The sequence below is a fragment of the Myotis lucifugus genome, unplaced genomic scaffold (genome assembly GCF_000147115.1).
Source record: "Myotis lucifugus unplaced genomic scaffold, Myoluc2.0 scaffold_281, whole genome shotgun sequence".
NCBI classification, from domain to species: Eukaryota; Metazoa; Chordata; class Mammalia; order Chiroptera; family Vespertilionidae; genus Myotis; species Myotis lucifugus.
In genome coordinates this window covers 843,777-863,235 of record NW_005871329.1, presented here as the reverse complement: position 1 = coordinate 863,235, position 19,459 = coordinate 843,777, and the positions used below count along the sequence as shown (strand labels likewise).

Sequence of the window (19,459 nt, the reverse complement as noted above, 5' to 3'; positions counted from 1 at the left end):
AGTTAAGTTAGGGTTTTTCAAAATGCTGACACGCCGAGCTCAAAAGGTTCGCCATCACTGTCCTAGACACTTGTCCTGAAATGTTCCTAGCTTCTCAGTATCCTGTACCACTCTCTCACATCCAGCAATGTGGGAGATGCCCACCATCCAGGAAGATGCTTTGGCTGCTCTGAAGCAGGATACTCCCTTTCTTTCTACCCATCCACAGGCACAAAGACATTTGGAACTCAACTGAAACATTTTAACACTTTTTTTGGGGGGGTGGGGTAGGGCGGTGTTTCTTATCCGTATGACAATCTGATTCAAAAACCCTGGGTGCTTTCATTAGGAAAATGCACCTGCCCACCCATTTCAAGGATTTCCAAGGCCTCCCGGGGAACATCCATGGAGCCAGCTTGCAGGGCCTTGGGGTTTGGAATCCTTAACCAGAATTTCCTTAGCTGCATTCGTTAGCACGGAAGTTTTCCAAGTTCAGCCCCCATTAAAATCACCTGGCGAACTTTTAAAATCCAAAATGCCCAGGCCACACCCAGCTCCGATTCAATCAGAATCCCTGGGTGGGACCGGGTGTCAGTCTACAGTCTATGTTTTAAATTGTCCAGGTGAGTCTAAAACGCAGCCAAGTTTGAAAACCAACTCACTGGCCTCGTTTTGACACGCAGTTGATGTAAGTGCTTATTTTCAATGACTGTTTTTAATCCTTGGGTCAGAAACAATAGAAAGGCGCCGGTCGCAGATAGCATTTACTCGGAATTACCCTAGAAAAAAGGGCTTGTGGTCCGGGAGTGCATGCCCTCGCAGCGTTTTTCCTTGGGTCCGAAAGCAGCTGCAGTTTTTTCAGCGAACGCCAAGGGGCACCCTCTTCCTCCTGGCTCCACCGAGAAAGCCTTCCCATTTCGGATCCTACCAAGAGACCCGCCTCTTCCCGGGTGACGTCACAAAGGGCCGATCCTCCGCCCCTTCGGCGCCACCACGTGTGTCCCCACGCCCGGCGGCCACCGACTTAGTCCCTCGCTGGCGGGTGCAGGCAGCGGAGGAGGGTGGTTGGCAGTGCCTGGAAGCTTCGCTATGGGAAGTTGTTTCTTTGCTCTCTCGCGCCCAGCCCTCTCCCCTTGTTCTCCGCAGCCGCTCTCGGAGGAGAGCACGGGGAGGCGCCGGTTGCAGCCGAAGCTGTCTCTCCCCGCCCGGGCGGCCGCGCCGCTGGGCAGGTGCTGAACGCCCCAAGAGCCTCCGTCGCCGCCTCCCTCCTCTGCCCAACGGCCCGGCTGCCCGGCTGCCGCAGTGCATATGGGGTGTTGGAGGTAGATGGGCTCCCGGCCGGGGGGACGGCGGTGGATGCGGCGCTGGGCAGAAGCAGCCGCCGATTCCAGCTGCCGGAGAGCCACGCGCTCCCGGCGCCCCTGCAAGCCCCCGGCTCAGCCATGGGCATCTCTGCGAGCCGCAGCACCGTCCCCGACTCCTGCAGCCGCATCGCCGGAGCCACGATGATCGCGAGCTTCCTCCTCCTGGTGAGCGCTCGGGAGGGAGGACCGCGGGCTGCGGCCGCGCGGGAGCAGCAGGCGCCGCTCTCCCGGAGCGGGGCGGGTCCCCGGGCGTGGACTGCGGGGGGCGCGGTGTCCGGCCGGCTGGGTTAGGGGGCGTGCAAGGGAAGGCAACACACCGGAGGGCTCCGATCGATCATTTTGGAGGAGTCGCAGGGCTCAGCTGGGACTAGGGAATGAAGGCGAATTGTTTTCTTTGCAATCGGGCTTCGTTGGAGGAGGCGCTAGAGGTGGCCGCCGTGCTTCCTGCGCATTTCAGGGCTTTTCCCCTACTCGCCCCCCTCATGCTCCACCTTCCCCCCTTCCCCAGCCACCGGCCGCTGCTCTCTCGGAGTGGCGTGGGTCCGAGGCTGCGGTGTGGGGCGCTGAGGGCTGGCGGGGCCGGCGCTTTGTTGCAGCTGCAGTGTCATGTCGGGATGCTACCGCAGTGGGAGCTTGGTACCGGTGCGCGCCGGGCACTGGAGACCGCCCGGTGCACCGCGCCTAGCATTCCCGGCAGGGCGCAAGCCACCCCTCCCCGCTCTGCTCTGGGCTCGGGTGGGTCCCAGTTTCTGCACGCCAAGAACACAGAACCCTTAGACCCACTCTCAGGCGCCCCCAGAGCGCCGGCTCTCAGCCAGCCAGAGAGCTGGCACTTGAGTGGGGTAAGGGGGAGAGAGAACTACATAAAGGAAGATGAATTTTATCCAGTCTTACCTATCCTTTTACTGCGGCCAGGCTTCGGGACATAAACTGCATTTAGCTCTAAGGCATGCCCTAATCCTAGTCCTCCATCACTTACTTGGTCGAAGCCTGAAACTACCCTTGACCCAAAACTTATCCCAAACTCCCCCAGATCCCTTCCTTTCTAAATGTTAGAGGGGAGGGGGCCAGTTAGGTGGAAGAAAATGCCTTTGAGATCAAACCCTGGAGCCAACATAAGCTTCCCATGACTATCTTTTTGTCTCTGCAGAGAAGATGGAGATTCTTAGCTAACAAACAAACAAAAACAAAAAAACAAAAAGTCTAAAGGCAGGCTTGCTGTCTCCTTCCTGGAAAGGGTTTAATGCCTGGTCAGCCAAGATCTGCTTAGATCCCAGGGCAGTGCAGTTGCTATGGCCTGGAATTCATCCTACAGACACTCTGGTTCCCTGTGGGAGTGTGTGTTTTAAGGGGAAGAGAGAGACTAAAGAAAGTTTGGTGCTGTTAGCATTTATAATGAAGCAAGTACCAGTCTCCCTTCAGAGACTCTTTTCTGCCCATTTATAGTAATGACAAAGTGAAGATTTCTATGTGAAACAAGTGTGGATAAGGAGCAGGAGGGGGTCCTTTCTAACAGTAAACCTGGATTGACAGTCTTGGTGTGGAGAGAAACCCATCTAAATCCATATTAGTAACCTTACCATCCGTGGAGTTAGCTCTATCCTCCTCCTCCACCTTAGATCTACTATTCTACTCCACCGTGCCTCTCTGTCCCACCGACACAATTATTCTCCCCATAGAGTCTACTCCTAGATTAACTCTTAAGTCAATGTAATATTTCATTTATTTTACCTGTTAGTATGAGATAGGTGCTTAAAGTAAGGTCTTGATGTAATCTAAGTATATAGGTTGCTTTAACCGAATGAGAAAGACCCCAGCTCCTTTTCCTAAGTTATTAAACTTAGTATGTAAAGACTTGTAACTGAAGGCCTGAGAATTAAAATTGGCTATCTCTTTAAAAAATGAAATTTATAGCAGAGCTTAGAAGCAATCTCAAGGTGTTAACTAAAAGAGGAGTCCTTGGTGTCTTGCTAACTATCATAGAAAGGCTCTTACTAAATAAAAAACTTCCTGGAAACAAATGGAAATGAACACACAACAACCCCAAATCTCTGAGACACAGCAAAAGCAGTCCTGAGAGGGAAGTTCCTAGCACTACAGGCCTACCTCAAAAAACAAGAAAAATTAATAATAAACTATTTAACTCTACAACTTAAATAATTAGAAAGAGAACAACAAGAAAAACCCAGAGTAAGTAGAACAGTGGTTCTCAACCTTCCTAATGCCACGACCCTTTAATACAGTTCCTCATGTTGTGGTGACCCCCAAACCTAAAATTATTTTCATTGCTACTTCATAACTAATTTTGCTACTGTTATGAATCATAATGTAAATATCTGATATGCAGGATGTATTTTCATTGTTACAAATTGAACATAATTAACTTGGGTTGCGGGAAACGAGTTAAGTCGGCTCGCGTGAATTGCGCGTACTCCTCGGGAGCCGTCTTAAACTCGGTTCATATAGATTTGCGGTGGAGTGCGGGAAACGTGTAAACTCGGGCCGATTGTAACTGCGTATTACCAAATATTTCATTTCAATCGAACCCATACTTCAAAAGATATAGGCATTTTAACGCACCATCTTATATTTTGGCGGGAAATTCACCCGCAACCCAAGTGTTAAAGCATAGTGATTAATCACAAAAACAATATGTAATTATAGATGTGTTTTCCGATGGTCTTAGGCAACCCCTGTGAAAGGGTCGTTTGACCCCCAAAGGGGTCACGACCCACAGGTTGAGAACCGCTGAAGTAGAAGGAATGAAATAATAAAGATTAGAGCAAAAATAAATGACATAGAAACTTTAAAAAACTGCAAAAAATCAATGAAACTAAGATCTGGTTCTTCGAAAAGATAATCAAGATTGGTGAACTGTTAGCCAGACTCATAAAAAAAATAGAGAGGACCGAAATAAAATCAGAAATGAAAGAGGGGAAGTAACAACTGACATCATAGAAAGACAAAGGATTGTAAGAAAATAATATGAACAACTATGTGCCAACAAATTGAACAGTCTGGGTGAAATGGACAAATTCCTAGAAGCATACAGTCTTCCAAAACTGAATCAGGAAGAGTCAGAAAACTGGAATAGACTGGTAACAACTAATGAAATAGAAGCAGTAATAAACAATCTCCCAGTAAACAAAAATCCTGAACTGAATGGCTTCCCAGTTGAATTTTACCAAACTAAGAAGACCTAACACTCATCCTTCTCAAACTACTCCCAAAAATTAAAGAGGAGGGAAGACTTATAAGCTCTCTTTACAAGGCCAGTATTATCTTAATTTCAAAACCAGATAAAAACACTACAAAGAAAGAGAATTACAGGCCAATATCCCTGATGAACAATCCTCAACAAAATGTAAGCAAATGGGATCCACCAATATGTTAAAGAGATCATACACCATGACCAAGTGGGATTTATTTCAGGGATGCAAAGCTGGTACAATATTCACCAATCAATAAATGTGATATACTCAAACAAATTGAAAGAGAAAAAATATGATCATATCAATAGATGCAGAAAAAATATTCAACACATTCCAACATCCATTTTTGATAAAAAGTCAGCAAAGTGGGAATAGAGGGATCATATCTCAATATAATAAAGGCCACATGTGACAAACCTACAGCCAACATCTTACTCAATTGGCAAAAACTAAAACCATTTCCCCTAAGAACAGAAACAAGACAGGGATGTCCACTTTCAACACTCTTATTCAACATGTACTGGAAGTCCTAGCCACAGTGATCAGACAAGAAGAAGAAATAAAAGACATCCAAATTGGAAAGGAGGAAGTAAAACTCATTATTTGCAGATGACATGATATTATACATAGAAAACCCTGAGGCTCCACCAAAAACCACTAAATTTAATAAATGAATTTGGCAATGTAGTGGCATACAAAATTAACACCCAAAAAACGATGGCTTTTTCATACACCAATAATGAATTCTCAGAAAGAGAAACTAAACCAACAATACCATTTACCATTGCAACAAAAAATTTTAAGATATTTAGGAATAAACTTAACCAAGGAGGTAAAAGACTTGTACTAGGAAAACTACAGGACATTGAAAAAAGACTTGGAGGAAGATATAAACAAGTGGAAAAATATACTGTGTTCATGGATTGGTAGAATTAATATCATTAAAATGTCCATACTACCCAAAGCAATCTATAGATTCAATGCAACCCCTATTAAAATACCAACAGTATATCTCACAGATCTAGAACAAACACTCCAAAAACTTAATGGAACCATAAAAGACCCCAGATAGTCAGAACAATCTGGAGAAAGAAGAATAAGGTCGGAGGATCACAATACCAGATATCAAGTTATACTACAAAGCCACCATAATAAAAATAGCCTGGTACTGGAACAAGAACAAGCATATAGATTAATGGAACAGAACACAGACCCCAGAAATCGACCCAAGCCATTATGCTCAGTTAATATTTGACAAAGGAGGCAAGAACATACAATGGAGTCAAGATACTCTCTTTAATAGATACTGTTGGGAAAATTGGACAGATACATGCCAAATTTGAAACTAGACCACCAACTTACACCATACACAAGAATAAACTCAAAATGGATAAAAGACAAATGTAAGTTGTGAAACCATAAAAATCTTAGAAGAAACCATAGGCAGCAAAATCTCAGACATCTCTTGTAGCAATATGTTTATGGATACATCTCCTAGGGCAAAGGAAACTAAGGAGAAAATAAATGGGACTATCCTATCCTATCTAATAAAAGAGAAACATGGTAATTAGCTGTACCTCCGCTACCCTTCCCATTGGCTAATCAGGGCGATATGCAAATTAACTGCCAGCCAAGATGGCGGCCGGCAGCCAGGCAGCTTGAAGCGAACAGGAGGCTTGCTTGCTTCAGTGATGGAGGAAACCAACGTTCCCCGCCTGCGGCTGCCGGGCCTCTGAGCTTGCAGTTTGAAACATTGTTACAAATATAGAAGCTAAACAAAACCCCAGAAACCTGCTTTCAGCCAGCCGGGATCTCAGAGCTGGAGTTGAAGAAACAGTGTTTCGATTATAGAACCCAAACAAACCAAATACCTGCTTTCAGCAGCCGAGGCCTCAGAGCTGGAGCCAAGCCTCAGAGCTAAAGCTGGCCCAGAATAAAAAAGAAAAAAAAGAAAAAAAGGAGCGGTTGGGAGCTTCAGGCACCTGCCAGCCTGAAAACAGCCCTCAGCCCCTGACCCAGACTGGCCAGGCACCCCAGTGGAGACCCCCACCCTGAAGGGGGTGTGACCAGCTGCAAACAGCCATCATCCCCTCATCCAGGCTGGCCAGGCACCCAAGCGGGACCCCCACCCTGATCCAAGACACCCTTCAGGGCAAACCAGCCAGCCCCCACTCGTGCACCAGGCCTCTATCCTATATAGTAAAAGGGTAATATGCCTCCCGGCACCGGGATCAGCGTGACAGGGGGCAGCGACCAAACCCCCTGATCGCCCTGCGGCTCTGTGTGTGACAGGGGGCGGGGCCACAAGCTCCCTATTCGCCCTGCTCTGTTCATGACAGGGGAAGGTGCCCCAACCCCCTGATCAGCCCTGCTCTGTGTCTGATAGGGGGGAGCTCCCCAACCCCCTGATCGCCCTGCGGCTCTGTGTGTGACAGGGTGTGGTGCCCCAACCCCCTGATCCGCCCTGCTCTGTGTGTGACAGGGGGCGGTGCCCCAACTCCCCTATTGGCCCTACTCTGTGAGTGACAGGGTGGAGCTCCTCAACCCCCTGATCGGCCCTGCTCTGTGCGTGACAGGGTATGGAGCCCCAACCCCCCTGATGGGCCCTGCTCTGTGCGTGACAGGGGGTGGCGCCGCAACCTCCCCATCGACCCTGCCTTGAGTGTGACGGGGCGGTGCCCCAGCCCCCCAATAGGCCCTACCCTGAGCGTGACTGAGGGTGGCATCGCAACCTCCCGATCCGCCCTGCTCTGTGCATGACAGGGGGCGGCGCCCCAACTCCCCAATCAGCCCTGCTCTGAGCGCGACCATGGGCTGCACCTAGGGATTGGGCCTGCCCTCTGCCACCCGGGAGCAGGCCTAAGCCAGCAGGTCATTATCTCCCGAGGGGTCCCAGACTGTGAGAGGGCACAGGCCAGGCTGAGGGACCCCCCTCTTCCCCCCGAGTGCACAAATTTTTGTGCACCGGGCCTCTAGTCCTATATAATAAAAGGGTAATATGCAAATTGACCCTAACAGAATGGCTGGTCACTATGATGCGCACTGACCACCAGGGGGTAGATGCTCAATGGAGTAGCTGCCCCCTGGTGGTCAGTGCGCTCCCACAGGGGGAGCTCCGCTCAGCCACAAGCTGGGCTGATGGCTGTGAGCGCAGCAGCGGTGGTGGGAGCCTCTCCTGCCTCTGCAGCAGCACTAAGGATGTCCGACAGAGACAAGTTCAGGGGGTTAGCCTGGGATGAGCTGTCGCTGCCCATTGCTCCCCTGGTTGCAAATCTAGTGGGGTTCCTTGGAGTTTAGGAGATGCATTCCTGTGGGGAATGAGAGGGAGAAGGGAATGGCACTGGTAGGCTCCCTGGAGGGAGAGCACCCTGGGATCTTTGTTTTCAGGGGTTTTAAAGGCCGGATATTTAGGGGAGATCTTAGGAGAGGGTCAATAGAATATTCATCAGCTTTATACTGATGTACCAAAATGAGATTTATTCTCTTCATTTGTCTGTCCTTGGTGGGGTTGGCAAATGAACCTTAATTGGGTTTCTGTTACATCTCTCCCTGAGTAGGGTGATTTAGCTATTTACCCTCTGGTTCAGGATGAGATGTGCAAACCATTTACTCTTAGGTATTTTTGGTTTAGGGAGCATAAGATTTCCTAGGTGGCTGCAAACTGCTGTTTAACTATCTTAGTTTCCCTATTCCACTTGTCCTGGAATTTTCCTAGCTTTTTACTATGTTATGTCATGATTATATATAAAAAGTATGATGTGTCAGGTGCTTTATATACAGTATTTTTATTTACTTTCAACATTTCTGTGGAGCCTGTGCTATTCTCTGTTTTATAGGTGAGAAAATGAGGCGGCAAAAACTTCATTGGTTTGTGCTGGTCCACACAGCTCACAAGTGATGGCACCGGGGCTGGACCCCAGGACTGCCTGAACCCCCAGGCCTGTGCCACTCTATTTCATAACTCCAAATTTCTAAATGGTGAAATGTAACAACAAGGAAGGCTCACTGGGGGAAAGTTGAGACTGGTGGTTTGATTTGTTGCAAAACATTAATGAAAATTACATGAGCGTCTTTGGAAGGAGATGTTCTTGCCGCTTGCACTTTTGCTTCTGATGAATTGTGTCTGCATGATATTGGAAAGTCAACCATAAACTGAAAGACAAAATATTATGTGTTCCACGCCAAAAGCTTGTGGAGAAGATAAGTGAGACCTTTGGGTTTGTACTAGTGTTAAGGAATGCCCTAGAAGAGCATGCCTCGTATGAAACAACACACTCAGAGATATCTTTTGCCCTCAGGGAACTGGCTTTGACGGGACGATAGAATGTTGGCAGTGGGCAGTCTGAAGAGAAGGGAGCCATAATTGACAAGGAAATGAGGTCTGAAATTTTGGAAAGCACTATTCTGCATGCATCATGAATTCCAGATAGGGGGACATTTGCTGTAAGAGCCTGTTCAGCTGTGTGCTAGCCTAGAAAGCACCAAGTATTAGCGTTTGTCACGGTCGTTGTGACTAAATGTCTAGCTCCTGACCTTCGTTTATCAAGTTTAATTATCACCATCTTGGCACTTGACTTTGACTGTTTGACTAGGCAGGCACGGAGTGGTCTGGGGGGTGGGGGCCGAAGTCCTGACTTGGACCTGGTGGCACATTCAGGTAGAACGTTGAATCAGAGCTGATATCATATCCAAAAGATTTTCTCCTTTTTGTGTACCTTAACTCCAGAATCCTAGATGGTGAAAACGGGAAGGGAAACCAACCTGGAGGGGAAAAACCAGCCTAGATTGGGAACACAACTTATTTTTCATGTCAATAAGCCTACGTTGAACATGTTCTCTGCGAGAGGCAGTGGGAACTGGGGATGAACAAGGATTTGGATCTTGTCCGCATGTACAGTTTGTATGGTATATAGAGTGTGCATGGCCATTAGTTGTGAGGGTGGATTTCACTCTCTTGAATGGAACCAGCAGATGAATGTACAAAAAGCAAAGCACATGATGTGATTGATGCTAAAATCTTTAAAAACCTGAAGTAAATTTGGCTGTTAGTCTGCAAGTCAGAGGAAGAAAACTCTGCCAAGTTTCAGAAGGACATACATTAGCCTCCGCAGGGAAAGTGGCTTCTAGTCAGCAGAAGGGGTGAGGCAGGCCTGGACTGGAATGCAGGACTTGGACTTACCACAGGGACCTCCATCCCTGTTGTCAAATGTATAGAACGTGATCAACTTGCTTTTTTATCCCAACTGTTTCTAAAGGCATGAATCTGCCTCGGGTCCAGTCCAAAGGAAAAAAGCAAACCTCCAGTGTAAATAAAATACATAAGCAAACTAAAATCAACAAGAAAAAAAGTTCCTCGTTAATGGAATGTGTACTAACCTAAACTGAGAAAAACCCCGAGACTAAGTAGGCAGAGATCTACCAGTTGGGTAAATTACATATGTTAGTGTGGTTCAATCTGGAGTTAAGGACGAAGTCTATCAAATAGCCCGATTTGGTAAGCACGGTTATGCCATGTTTCCCAGGACATCTTGCAGAAGGCCCATCTCTCTGGCTACGTCCTTTTTGGATAAGGGCAAGTAGGTGTGAGCTGCTGGGCCGACTCCAGCAGGTGATGTGTGTACTTTCTGCATCAGAGATCAGAAGGCGGAGACATCACACTTGAACTTTACACTTGATTCAGTCCGTGAAGGTGAGAGGTAAAGCCTCTTTGGAGACTCTGTAGGCAAGTTGCAAGTTGGTGTTGTACTCAGCTGGCCCTTTATAAAGCATGTGAACTATAATTAATTGGCTTAAGTAAACTTTATTAAATTAGTTTTTTTCGTATGGGAAATGGTCAGATACATATCAGACTTGAACTAAGTGACTTCTCTTTCTTTTTGTTTTTATTTTATTATTTTATTTTTTCCATCACCATCTATCCCCTCTATGCCTTCTTCCACCTCCAACCCCTCTACCCCCCTAAGTGACTTTTCATTATGGATACTTCGAAGCTTATAGTCCAGTAAGCAATAATACTCTGTTGGCCCTCTAACCCCAAGCACGTCAGGCAAATTCTGGTGGTGCCAGGTCACTGGCAATTTCCTGGCACATTCAGGTGCTTCTCTTCTATGGCAGGAAGAACCCTGGTGGCTTCACTGCCTCTGGGCATGTGTCCATGACCATTTGGAGCAGACTCGGTCTGGACCATCAGGCACAGATAAGTCTGTTTGACAGAATGAAAACGAGCCATCAGCGGAGTCAACAGGGTCCCAAATTGAATCTCCATTTAGCGTTAGCTGGACGCTGGCTTTGCGGCTGCTGGAGGAGCAGCTGCTGAGCTCTGATTCTTTAGGAATAGGGGTGAGATCGTGAATAAACACTGGCTTTGCCCCAGTGTTTGTATTTGTCAAATACCGAAAATAAACAGGAATCCTAAATTGGCTTGAATGCTGCCACCTGGCTTTCCTACCACCTCCCATTTGCAGCCTGAATCCAAGAGGAGCTGGGCAGAGGTCATAATCTGGGAGGAACCTGGCAGATGTCCGTGTGTGCTGGACTTGGGGCTGAGGGAGGTGGGGCTCACGGGTGTTAGGCTGTTGATTCAGAGTGGTGATCTCACTTTTTCGAGGGGTGGTAAAGGCTGCCGCGAGTGGTTCTTTCTCCCTAGATTCTGGCTATCTAAATTTTTCGTTTTCACATGTCAACATCCTGGTGTTGGAGGTTGACAGATGTTTGCAGTGGTGGGAAAGTTGTGCTCAGAGGGATCTCAGAGAGGGCAGGCCTGGGCAGGGTGTGGGTGGGTAGTGAGGGCCCTGAACGATAGCTCCATCTTCTTTTTAGAATATTTGAAAATTATGTCTAAGGGTTTGTTTTAAAGAAAAAAAAAAACAGGAGAGGGGGCTTAGGAAGCTAAGTCCTAACAAAGCTCATTATCTGATCTTTCTATAATTTTCCATTTGCTCTTCTGCCACCAGAATTGCCTGGTGGCTCAGTCACTTGGAGCCATTTGCAGAACTGTTTTGGGAGAAGGAAGACGACTGGAATGGATTTAGGAGAGAGGAGTGAGGCCATGGGTCCTGGAATCAAAAGAGAGCTGCTGTGGATTCAAGAGGGCTTTAGCACTGAGAACTCGGAGGGGAGGAATATGGTGGCTGTTCCTGTTAATCATTGATGTTGATATTACTAGCTCCTATTCATTGAGTAGTTACTATTGAATAGCTTACCTTTGAATACCTTTTAAAAATGATCTCAGTTAATCTTACACATCCATGGGGTATGTTATTAGCCCCCTTTTACACGTAAGGAATGAGATGTAAGAGAGGTTAGAGTGAAGCAGTTGGCAACTGCTAAACAGAGGACTCAAATCTAGGCCACTGTGGTGGCATACACACGGCTGTTTCTGCCAAGTTGCGGGTAGGGGATGAGTAACCTTAATTTACTGGAATTTTGTTTTCTGTTAAGGGAATGGTTTTACTCGAGAGTTGAACATTCTCTTGCCATCCAAAGAGCACTTCTGCTCTAGGATGGCACTTGGAATTTTAGCCCAAACAGCCGATTATAAAGCATGAACAACCTGTGTGTGTGGGTTGAAAGGGGAGGGCGTGGAGTCATTGGCAAGCATTTTCCTATGGTGTGACTGTGACGGGCAGTGGTGCCATGGTAAGGTGGAAAGATACGCTTGCAGACTGAAATGTTATAAATAGGGAATGGATACTTTGCTTTCCTGCTACTTGGGTCATTTTGAAAAATATTTGCTTAGTGAGTAACAGTGTGACATGGGTTCTGCTTAGCAGTGTGGTTTCTACTCACTTATCCTGAGAAATTGAAGACCTTTTAGGTTTTCTTTGCCGCCAACCTGATTATTTGTATAGGATTAGTGCATGAGTTTGCATCATCGGTTGTTAGCATTTCCTTTGTTAACTATTCAGGTCTCTGAGAAACTGCTTTAACTCCATGATTGTGTGAGGTTTATCAGACTTCCCTGGTAGCGTGCTCCCATAGCAAGCTTTCAAGCATATCACTTCATAGATTGCAGATACTGAGTAGACTAAAGGCAAAGGGTGAGAGGAAATTTAATCACCGATTTTGGGAAAGAGGTTGGAGTTCTGGTCTCCCAAAGAACCTTTGAGACAAGACCATTATCTGATTTCATTCTCCGTATGGCCAGGTAAGTTTGTTTAATCAGGACTAGGAGAGGCGGGAGGGTTGAGAAAGGGGAAAAGCTTCAAAGGCAAATGGTGACAGGCTTCCAGAATAATTTAACTGGTTATTAGTCATTCCTTGCTCTTCCCTTAATTCTAGAAGTCCAGGGCTTCTCTCTCTCCTTTTGGGTTTAAATCTTGTGTTAAAACCGGGTCCAGGAAAAATACCAGATCAGACAGGGTTTGGGTGTGCTTCTTGCCTCATTTGGAGTCCTCAGGGCCAAGGCTGCGATTCCATTTCAACTTCTCAAAGACGACAATGTGCTATTCATCTTTGTGTTTCTGGTTCAATGCCATGACACCTAGTAGTTAAGCAATAAATGATGAATGAATTCCAGAAGGATCTTGCTCTAAACTAACTTCATGCTAGCCCTAGCTGGTTTGGCTCAGTGGAGAGTGTCCGCCCACGGACTGAAGAGTCCCAAGCTCGATTCTGGTCAAGGGCACGTAACTCGTACCTCAGTTGCAGGCTTGATTCCCGGCTCTGGTCGCGGCTCGTGCGGGAGGCAACCAGTCGATGTGCCTCTCTCATATCATTGTTTCTCTCTGTCTCTACCCGTCTCTTCCACTCTCTCTAAAAGTCAATGGAAACATATCCTCGGGTGAGGATTAATACAAAATAAAACAACAAAAATTAACTTCATTCTAGACAAGTTAGAGGGCAGTTGGAACTTGAACTATATCTCACTACTGAGAGCTACAAAGCAGACTAGAAGAACGGGTATGGAATTCTCTTTATGCGTCTTCCCAATTCATTTCTGTTCTGACTGTACAAACATTTACATCTAGTTAAAACTAATGTGTATGTATTTGCTTGTGTTCTGCTTTTCTTCATTTACGTATAGCTAAAACTAATGTGTATTTGCTTGTGTAGCTATTTTCTGTTATCTTCAGTGATATATTTCTAGTTTTCATATATTTAACAAATGTTTATATGGTGCTTCTGTTAAATGTCGCATTGCTAGACTCTGGGTATGTGATAGTAAAAGGCTATTTATGGTCCTTTCCTCTTGGAGTTCATAGTTTATCAAGGAAGATAAAAGAAGGACAAGCCTTCAAGAACGGAAGGAAGAGTATGTTGGAAAGAGGGAACAGGATGTGGAATGGCCCAGGAGGTAAGAAAGAGTCTGCATGTTCAAAGAATAGAAAGAAGGCCGATGTGGTTGGTGCTCAGCAAATCGGGGCAAAGGGCACGTGGATTGAGGTTGAGGTAGTCCGGCCAGATCATACAAGACCTTTTTAAAGGTGTGAAAGTGTCAGGCTATCACCCGGAGTACAGTGCGAAGCAGAGTTACAATGTGGCTTGAATTACCGGTAGATTTTTTTAAAGATCACTCTGGCAGCTCCATGGAGAATGGCTTAGAGAGGGAAGCATAGAAGCAAGAGACCGGTTGGAATCTTTCGCTGTGCAGGGGAGAGAGGACCGTTCTGGGGTGGTGTCAGTGACGATGGGGATTAACAGATTTCAAAGATTTTGGGGGAGAGTTTACTGATGGTGATATATGGGGGTAGGAGGAGTGGAAGGAAAGCAGTCATTTAGTTGAGTTTGTGGTGGTCTGATTACTTTGAAGGGAAATAAGGGGGAGGAGTGGGTGGGATTGGGGAAACCCAGAGTTTGGATGGGTGTTAGTAAGTTCGAGGTACCCATGATTGTGTCAGTTCAAGCCTTCATGCCTACAGTTTCTAATAGCCGCCTCTCCGGTTGGCGGTGTGTTGAGCCATCCTACTTTTGTTGGACACTTGGATTGATGTCATTGTTCTCCTGCTGCAAGCAAGCAGCACTAATGAGTTGTCTGTGTGCAAACCAATTGCTCTTTTTCTTTTTGGGCTGTTCCCCAAAGTGAGGGGTATTTGAGGTGTATTCCCCAAAGAGGAATTACTGGGTTGCAGGAAACAAGTGAACAGTTTTATGGTTCTTGTTGCATATGTCCAGATTGTCTTTGGAAAGATTGGATTAAAGTGCCACCAGCAACCTATTAATGTGCCTTTTACCCCACAAGCCTGCCAGCATTGGAACTTATCACTTTAATTTAGTTATGCTGCACAAATTTGCATTCCAGTTTCGAAGGATGTCATAACTTATCCACGTGGTAATTACCTTTACTCACGTTGTCCTCTGTCCCGACTATATTTTTAAAATATGCATTTATTGATTTCAGAGAGGAAGGGAGAGGGAGAGAGAGAGATAGAAACAGCAATGATGAGAGAGAATTATTGATCGGCTGCCTCCTGCACACCCCACACTGGGGATCGAGCCGGCAACTCTGGCATGTGCCCTGGTCAGGAATCAAACTGTGACCTCCCGGTTCACAGGTCCACGCTCAACCCCTGAGCCATGCCTGCTGGGCTATCCCAACTACTGAGTGAAATTTATGTTAACCTCATTTGCATTAATTCTTTACATTATCAGTTATAAGTTTTCATTATCTGTGTATGCCATATATTTTTACATTCTAATTTGAATATTATATTTAATAACACCAAAGTTAGGTTAATATCCTTAAATCCATTCTATTTGTGTGGAAACTACTCAACTCTGCTTTTGTAGTACTTTGAAGCAGCCTAAGCCATCCCTAAAAGAATGGGCATGGCTGTGTTCCAATAAAACTAAATTTATGGACACAAATTTGAATTTCAAATAATTTTCTTGTGTCACGAAAATATTTTTCTTCTTTTGATCCCTTCCCCAACCCCCAACTATTTAAAATGTAAACAGCATTTTTAGTTTCTGGGCTATAAAAAAGTAGGCAGCTGGCTGGCGCTTGTTCACCCATGTTTTAGACCCTAGAATCATTAACATCTTGTGGGACTAGATCAAAGAAACTCACTCTGGAAAATGCTTACTGAAATTCTGCCCCATTTGTCTAAAGTGTATTTATTAATAAGTAAATCCTCTCCTCACTTGTGTTCTCTCATTTACTAGATATACTAAGTTTATATATTGTTTTATTATGTTAATATTCACCTGAGGATACTTTTTCCATTGATTTTTTTTTTTAAGATGGGAGGAAGGAGAGAGAGACATTGATTGGTTGCCTCTCTGAAATCAATAAAAAAATACATTTTTTTTAAAAAAAGAAGAGCAACCTCAAACTCCAGACCCTCAAGTGTGCAGGCCTATGCTCTAACCACTGAGCATGCTGGCCAGGGCCCAAGTTTATATTTTAAATATGTTTTGAAATGCCCCCAGGTTTGTCTTTTGCCTCATTGTTGTACAATCTGTATTTTTTTTTTTGTTTTGTATTATGCTCCAAGCCTACTAAGGCATATGAGCTTTTTAAATCTGGAGTCTTTGATACATTTCTCAGTAATTGAATATTTGCATTTTAATTGGGGCATTTAAAAAGATTATCTAATCCCAAGAGAATGAAGCGAAAATATGGTAAAATGATAAATAGAAGGAGTGATAATTAAAATAATTAACATTACGTTGTACTTACTTGTGTTACGCTTTGTCCTCTCTGCTTTACCTGTAGTAACAATTAATTCTGAAAACCATCTTAAGAGAGTAGGTGTTGCCAGTATCTTCATCATACCTTGCCCAGATCCCCCACTAGGACCTGGGAGAATAGGCCTGCTTAGCACACCCCAGGCTAAAATGGGTTTTGTTTATTTGTTCATGCTGGAATCGCTGTACTGGCTGGTGTCCTCACTGTTGCCTTGGTTTGTGTAAGGATTCTATAAATTCTCAGCAAGCACAGGAGAGAGTTTCCCCTAAACCTTTACCATTGTCTTGTTAACAAAATGGCTTTTGCACGTAGATGAGGGTCTTATCCTGTAGGAATGTCAATTGCAGCGGGCAGAAGGAGATGAAGGTCTGTGGTCCATGGACGGAATGCTGAGTGCTCACTCCTCTGCATTGCAGGTTCCAGGCAAGACAGCATCTGGGTGAAGCCCTGCCCGTTTTTTTTCCTTTCCCCAGTGTCCCCTAAGCTTGCCTCCTTCCGGTCCTAAAGTCAGCACCTTCTAGCGTTGGCTTTCTCTGTATTTGTAGCTTTAATAACAGTCCCTGCCTTTGCCCTAGCAACAGAAGACTTTTAAATCAGAAAGGATAGTAGGGAATAAATGCCAGAGCCAATCCAATTTATATAGCATTCCTGGGAGCAGATCTGTCTGTGTGCTTTGTGGAAGCTCTGCCCTTGGTGCTTTCTCTCCATCCGTTCTTTTTCTCCCTTCAAATCTAGAGAAATCCCAACAGTCAGAGCCTTGCTATGATGAATTCAATGTGATGCTCAAAATAAAATGGTCAGAAATTCTGGGAGTGCCTAGCTCTGCCGGCCCTTTGCCTTTTGATCATCCATTAGCATGTTTTATAGTCACCATCTCTGGACTAGGTCTTGGTTGCTTTATCTTTGTTGTAATATCCACAGTAACTGAGGTTTTTCTTAAAATACTAGTTTTATGCAGCATTAAATTTTTTTCTATGTTAAACACAAAGTCTTCCTGCTTGTCCATTATGATTAGACAAAAGTTTATTACTGCTTTCAGTTTTTTTCATTAAAAATGGCTGCAATTTGATAGGTAACAAGAATGACATAAGTATGTTATTCTTGTAAACTGCAAGGAAAATTTCCCCCATTTGTTTGAAATTTGCTTTGTTACCTTTTAATCTACTCAATACGTATTTATAGTGTTCCCATATCCCATACAGTTTGGGATGGTGCACTGACATTTGCTCAGTTATCCATTATGGTTGCTGAAGTACATGTTCTGGATAAATGAAAATTTCCAAATAACTAAAGTTTAAAATAGGATAGAATATCAGTAACTTCAGGAAAAACAATCTCATGGTACTGCTTATAATTTTAAGCATCAAATTAGTGTAATGCTTTTTTTTAAAATGAGGAAGTATGTTTTAAATTCGTCAATACATTTGCTTCTCATCTTAAGTACCATGATGTGCATAATGGCTTTTAAGCCAGTTATGATTCTGTGAAAACAGAGTGATATCCTCAGGATCTTTGGAGGTGAAACTATCTGCCCTTACTGAGTGCCAGGTGATTTTATCTTTTGAGTTTTTGTGGGTACACAGTGGAGGCTTTTTGGGTTTCTCGCAGTTGCTTCACTGCTTGTAGTTATTCCTGGTCTGTGAATCCATTCATTCATCTAGTCCACAAACCCTTGTCAGGTATACCATGAACTGGGGACTTGGTAGCCAGTCATGTCAAATAGACTTTATCCTTGTGGCTCTGAGGGGAAGATACCATCAATGGAAAAATTCCTGACTACAGGATTATGGTAGTCATATAGGGGAAAGCAGGATGAGGGGAGGCAGCGAAACCTAACTTAAGTTGATGGGGAGGAGGGCAAGGACGGCATTTCCGGGGATGTCCTATCTCTGTAAAAGATGTTGCATTTCTTTCTAAGTCACGTGATGTGGGAAGCCATTGAGAGTTTTAAGCAGGGGATGAAAATATCAGATGTGGTGTGTGAGTTAATGGGTGTCAGAAAGGCAGCCAGGAACTCAGTATCATCGCTAGATTCTACAAGAAGGCTAAGACTCCTGTCCCTGCATTTTTAGACATTTCTTTTGACCCATCAGTGAAGTCTCAGCAGACTTTTTTTCCTAAAAAGGTCAGATAGTAAATATTCTGAGTTTGCGGGCCATATGGTCTCTATTGCAGTTCTCCAGTCCTGCCATTGGAGCGTGAAAGCAGCCACGTGCAATGGCTAAATGAATGTCTGGGTTCCAGTAAAACCTATTTACAACCAGTGGCGTGTGGGATTTAGTTTGCTGACCCCTGGCTCGGAGGATGCTTTCTTTATCGTTTTGGTGATGCTCATTTTGAGGTGGTTGAGCAAGGGAGGAAATGCCATCTCCGTGGTTGTCCCTGGCCTCGAGCCGCTTGTAATCATTATGGGACGATAAATACATACACTTATGAGGCCATCAGCAAACACGACAAGACAGTATGTAATTAGGCACCTAAATGACAAACAGAAACAGGAAATGGGGTGAAAAGTTTGCCCATCTGCTTGGGATCTGGGTGACCAGGAAATGTCACGGCTTCAGGGAGAAGGTGGAACTTGACAGTCGCTGACACCTCGGAGGCTGGCGTTGAATATAACTTAGTCCAACCTGCTAATTTTACAAGCAAGTAAAACCAGGTCTAACTGATCTTAGGGCAGGGTCTGCACAAGAACCAGGTCTAACTGATCTTAGTCTTCTGTCTTCTAAAGCTTTGCCCGGCGATTCTTTCTACTTCAGATCTGGGCCTCCCACAGGCTGAAAAACATATATGGTGTTAATGTTAATTCTATATCATATTAATACTAAGTCATATTAGTAGGGAGGAGGAAGAGTGAAGGTTCCAAGTTATGGGTGTACGGAGCCTTCTTTTGTCCCTGAACAAAGTGGTTCTTAAGAGCCTGAGAGCAATGTGGCTGTAGCTGTCATTTGTCATAAGAAAGGAAGGAAGGAAGGAAGGAAGGAAGGAAGGAAGGAAGGAAGGAAGGAAGGAAGGAAGGAAGGAAGGAAGGAAGGGAGGGAGGGAGGAAGGAAGGAAGAAAGGAAGGGGAAATGGGTGGGAGTGGGAAGTGAAGGAGGGGAATACAGAATATAGAAAATACATGCATACACTGACAAGGACAAGGAGGCAATCTATATGTAACGTCTTCAGTAGGAAGTACCTCTGAAGGAAGGCAGATGCATGCTGCTGAAGAGAACTTGATCATTCTAAAGAATGAAGCTGTCTCTATGGAGAGATTTCAGTGATGCAGTATG

General features: G+C 45.0%; 1 protein-coding gene across 1 annotated transcript in view; it reads left to right on the top strand.

Moving 5' to 3' along the window:
* Nucleotides 1–1,000: 1,000 nt before the first annotated feature.
* Nucleotides 1,001–19,459, top strand: part of TNFRSF21 (TNF receptor superfamily member 21) — a 71,543-nt gene continuing 53,084 nt past the window's right edge. Inside the window, exon 1 of the mRNA XM_006099711.3 lies at nucleotides 1,001–1,508. Coding sequence (XP_006099773.1) covers nucleotides 1,422–1,508 — 87 coding nt within the window. The 5' untranslated portion in view covers nucleotides 1,001–1,421. The remainder of the gene's footprint in view (nucleotides 1,509–19,459) is intronic.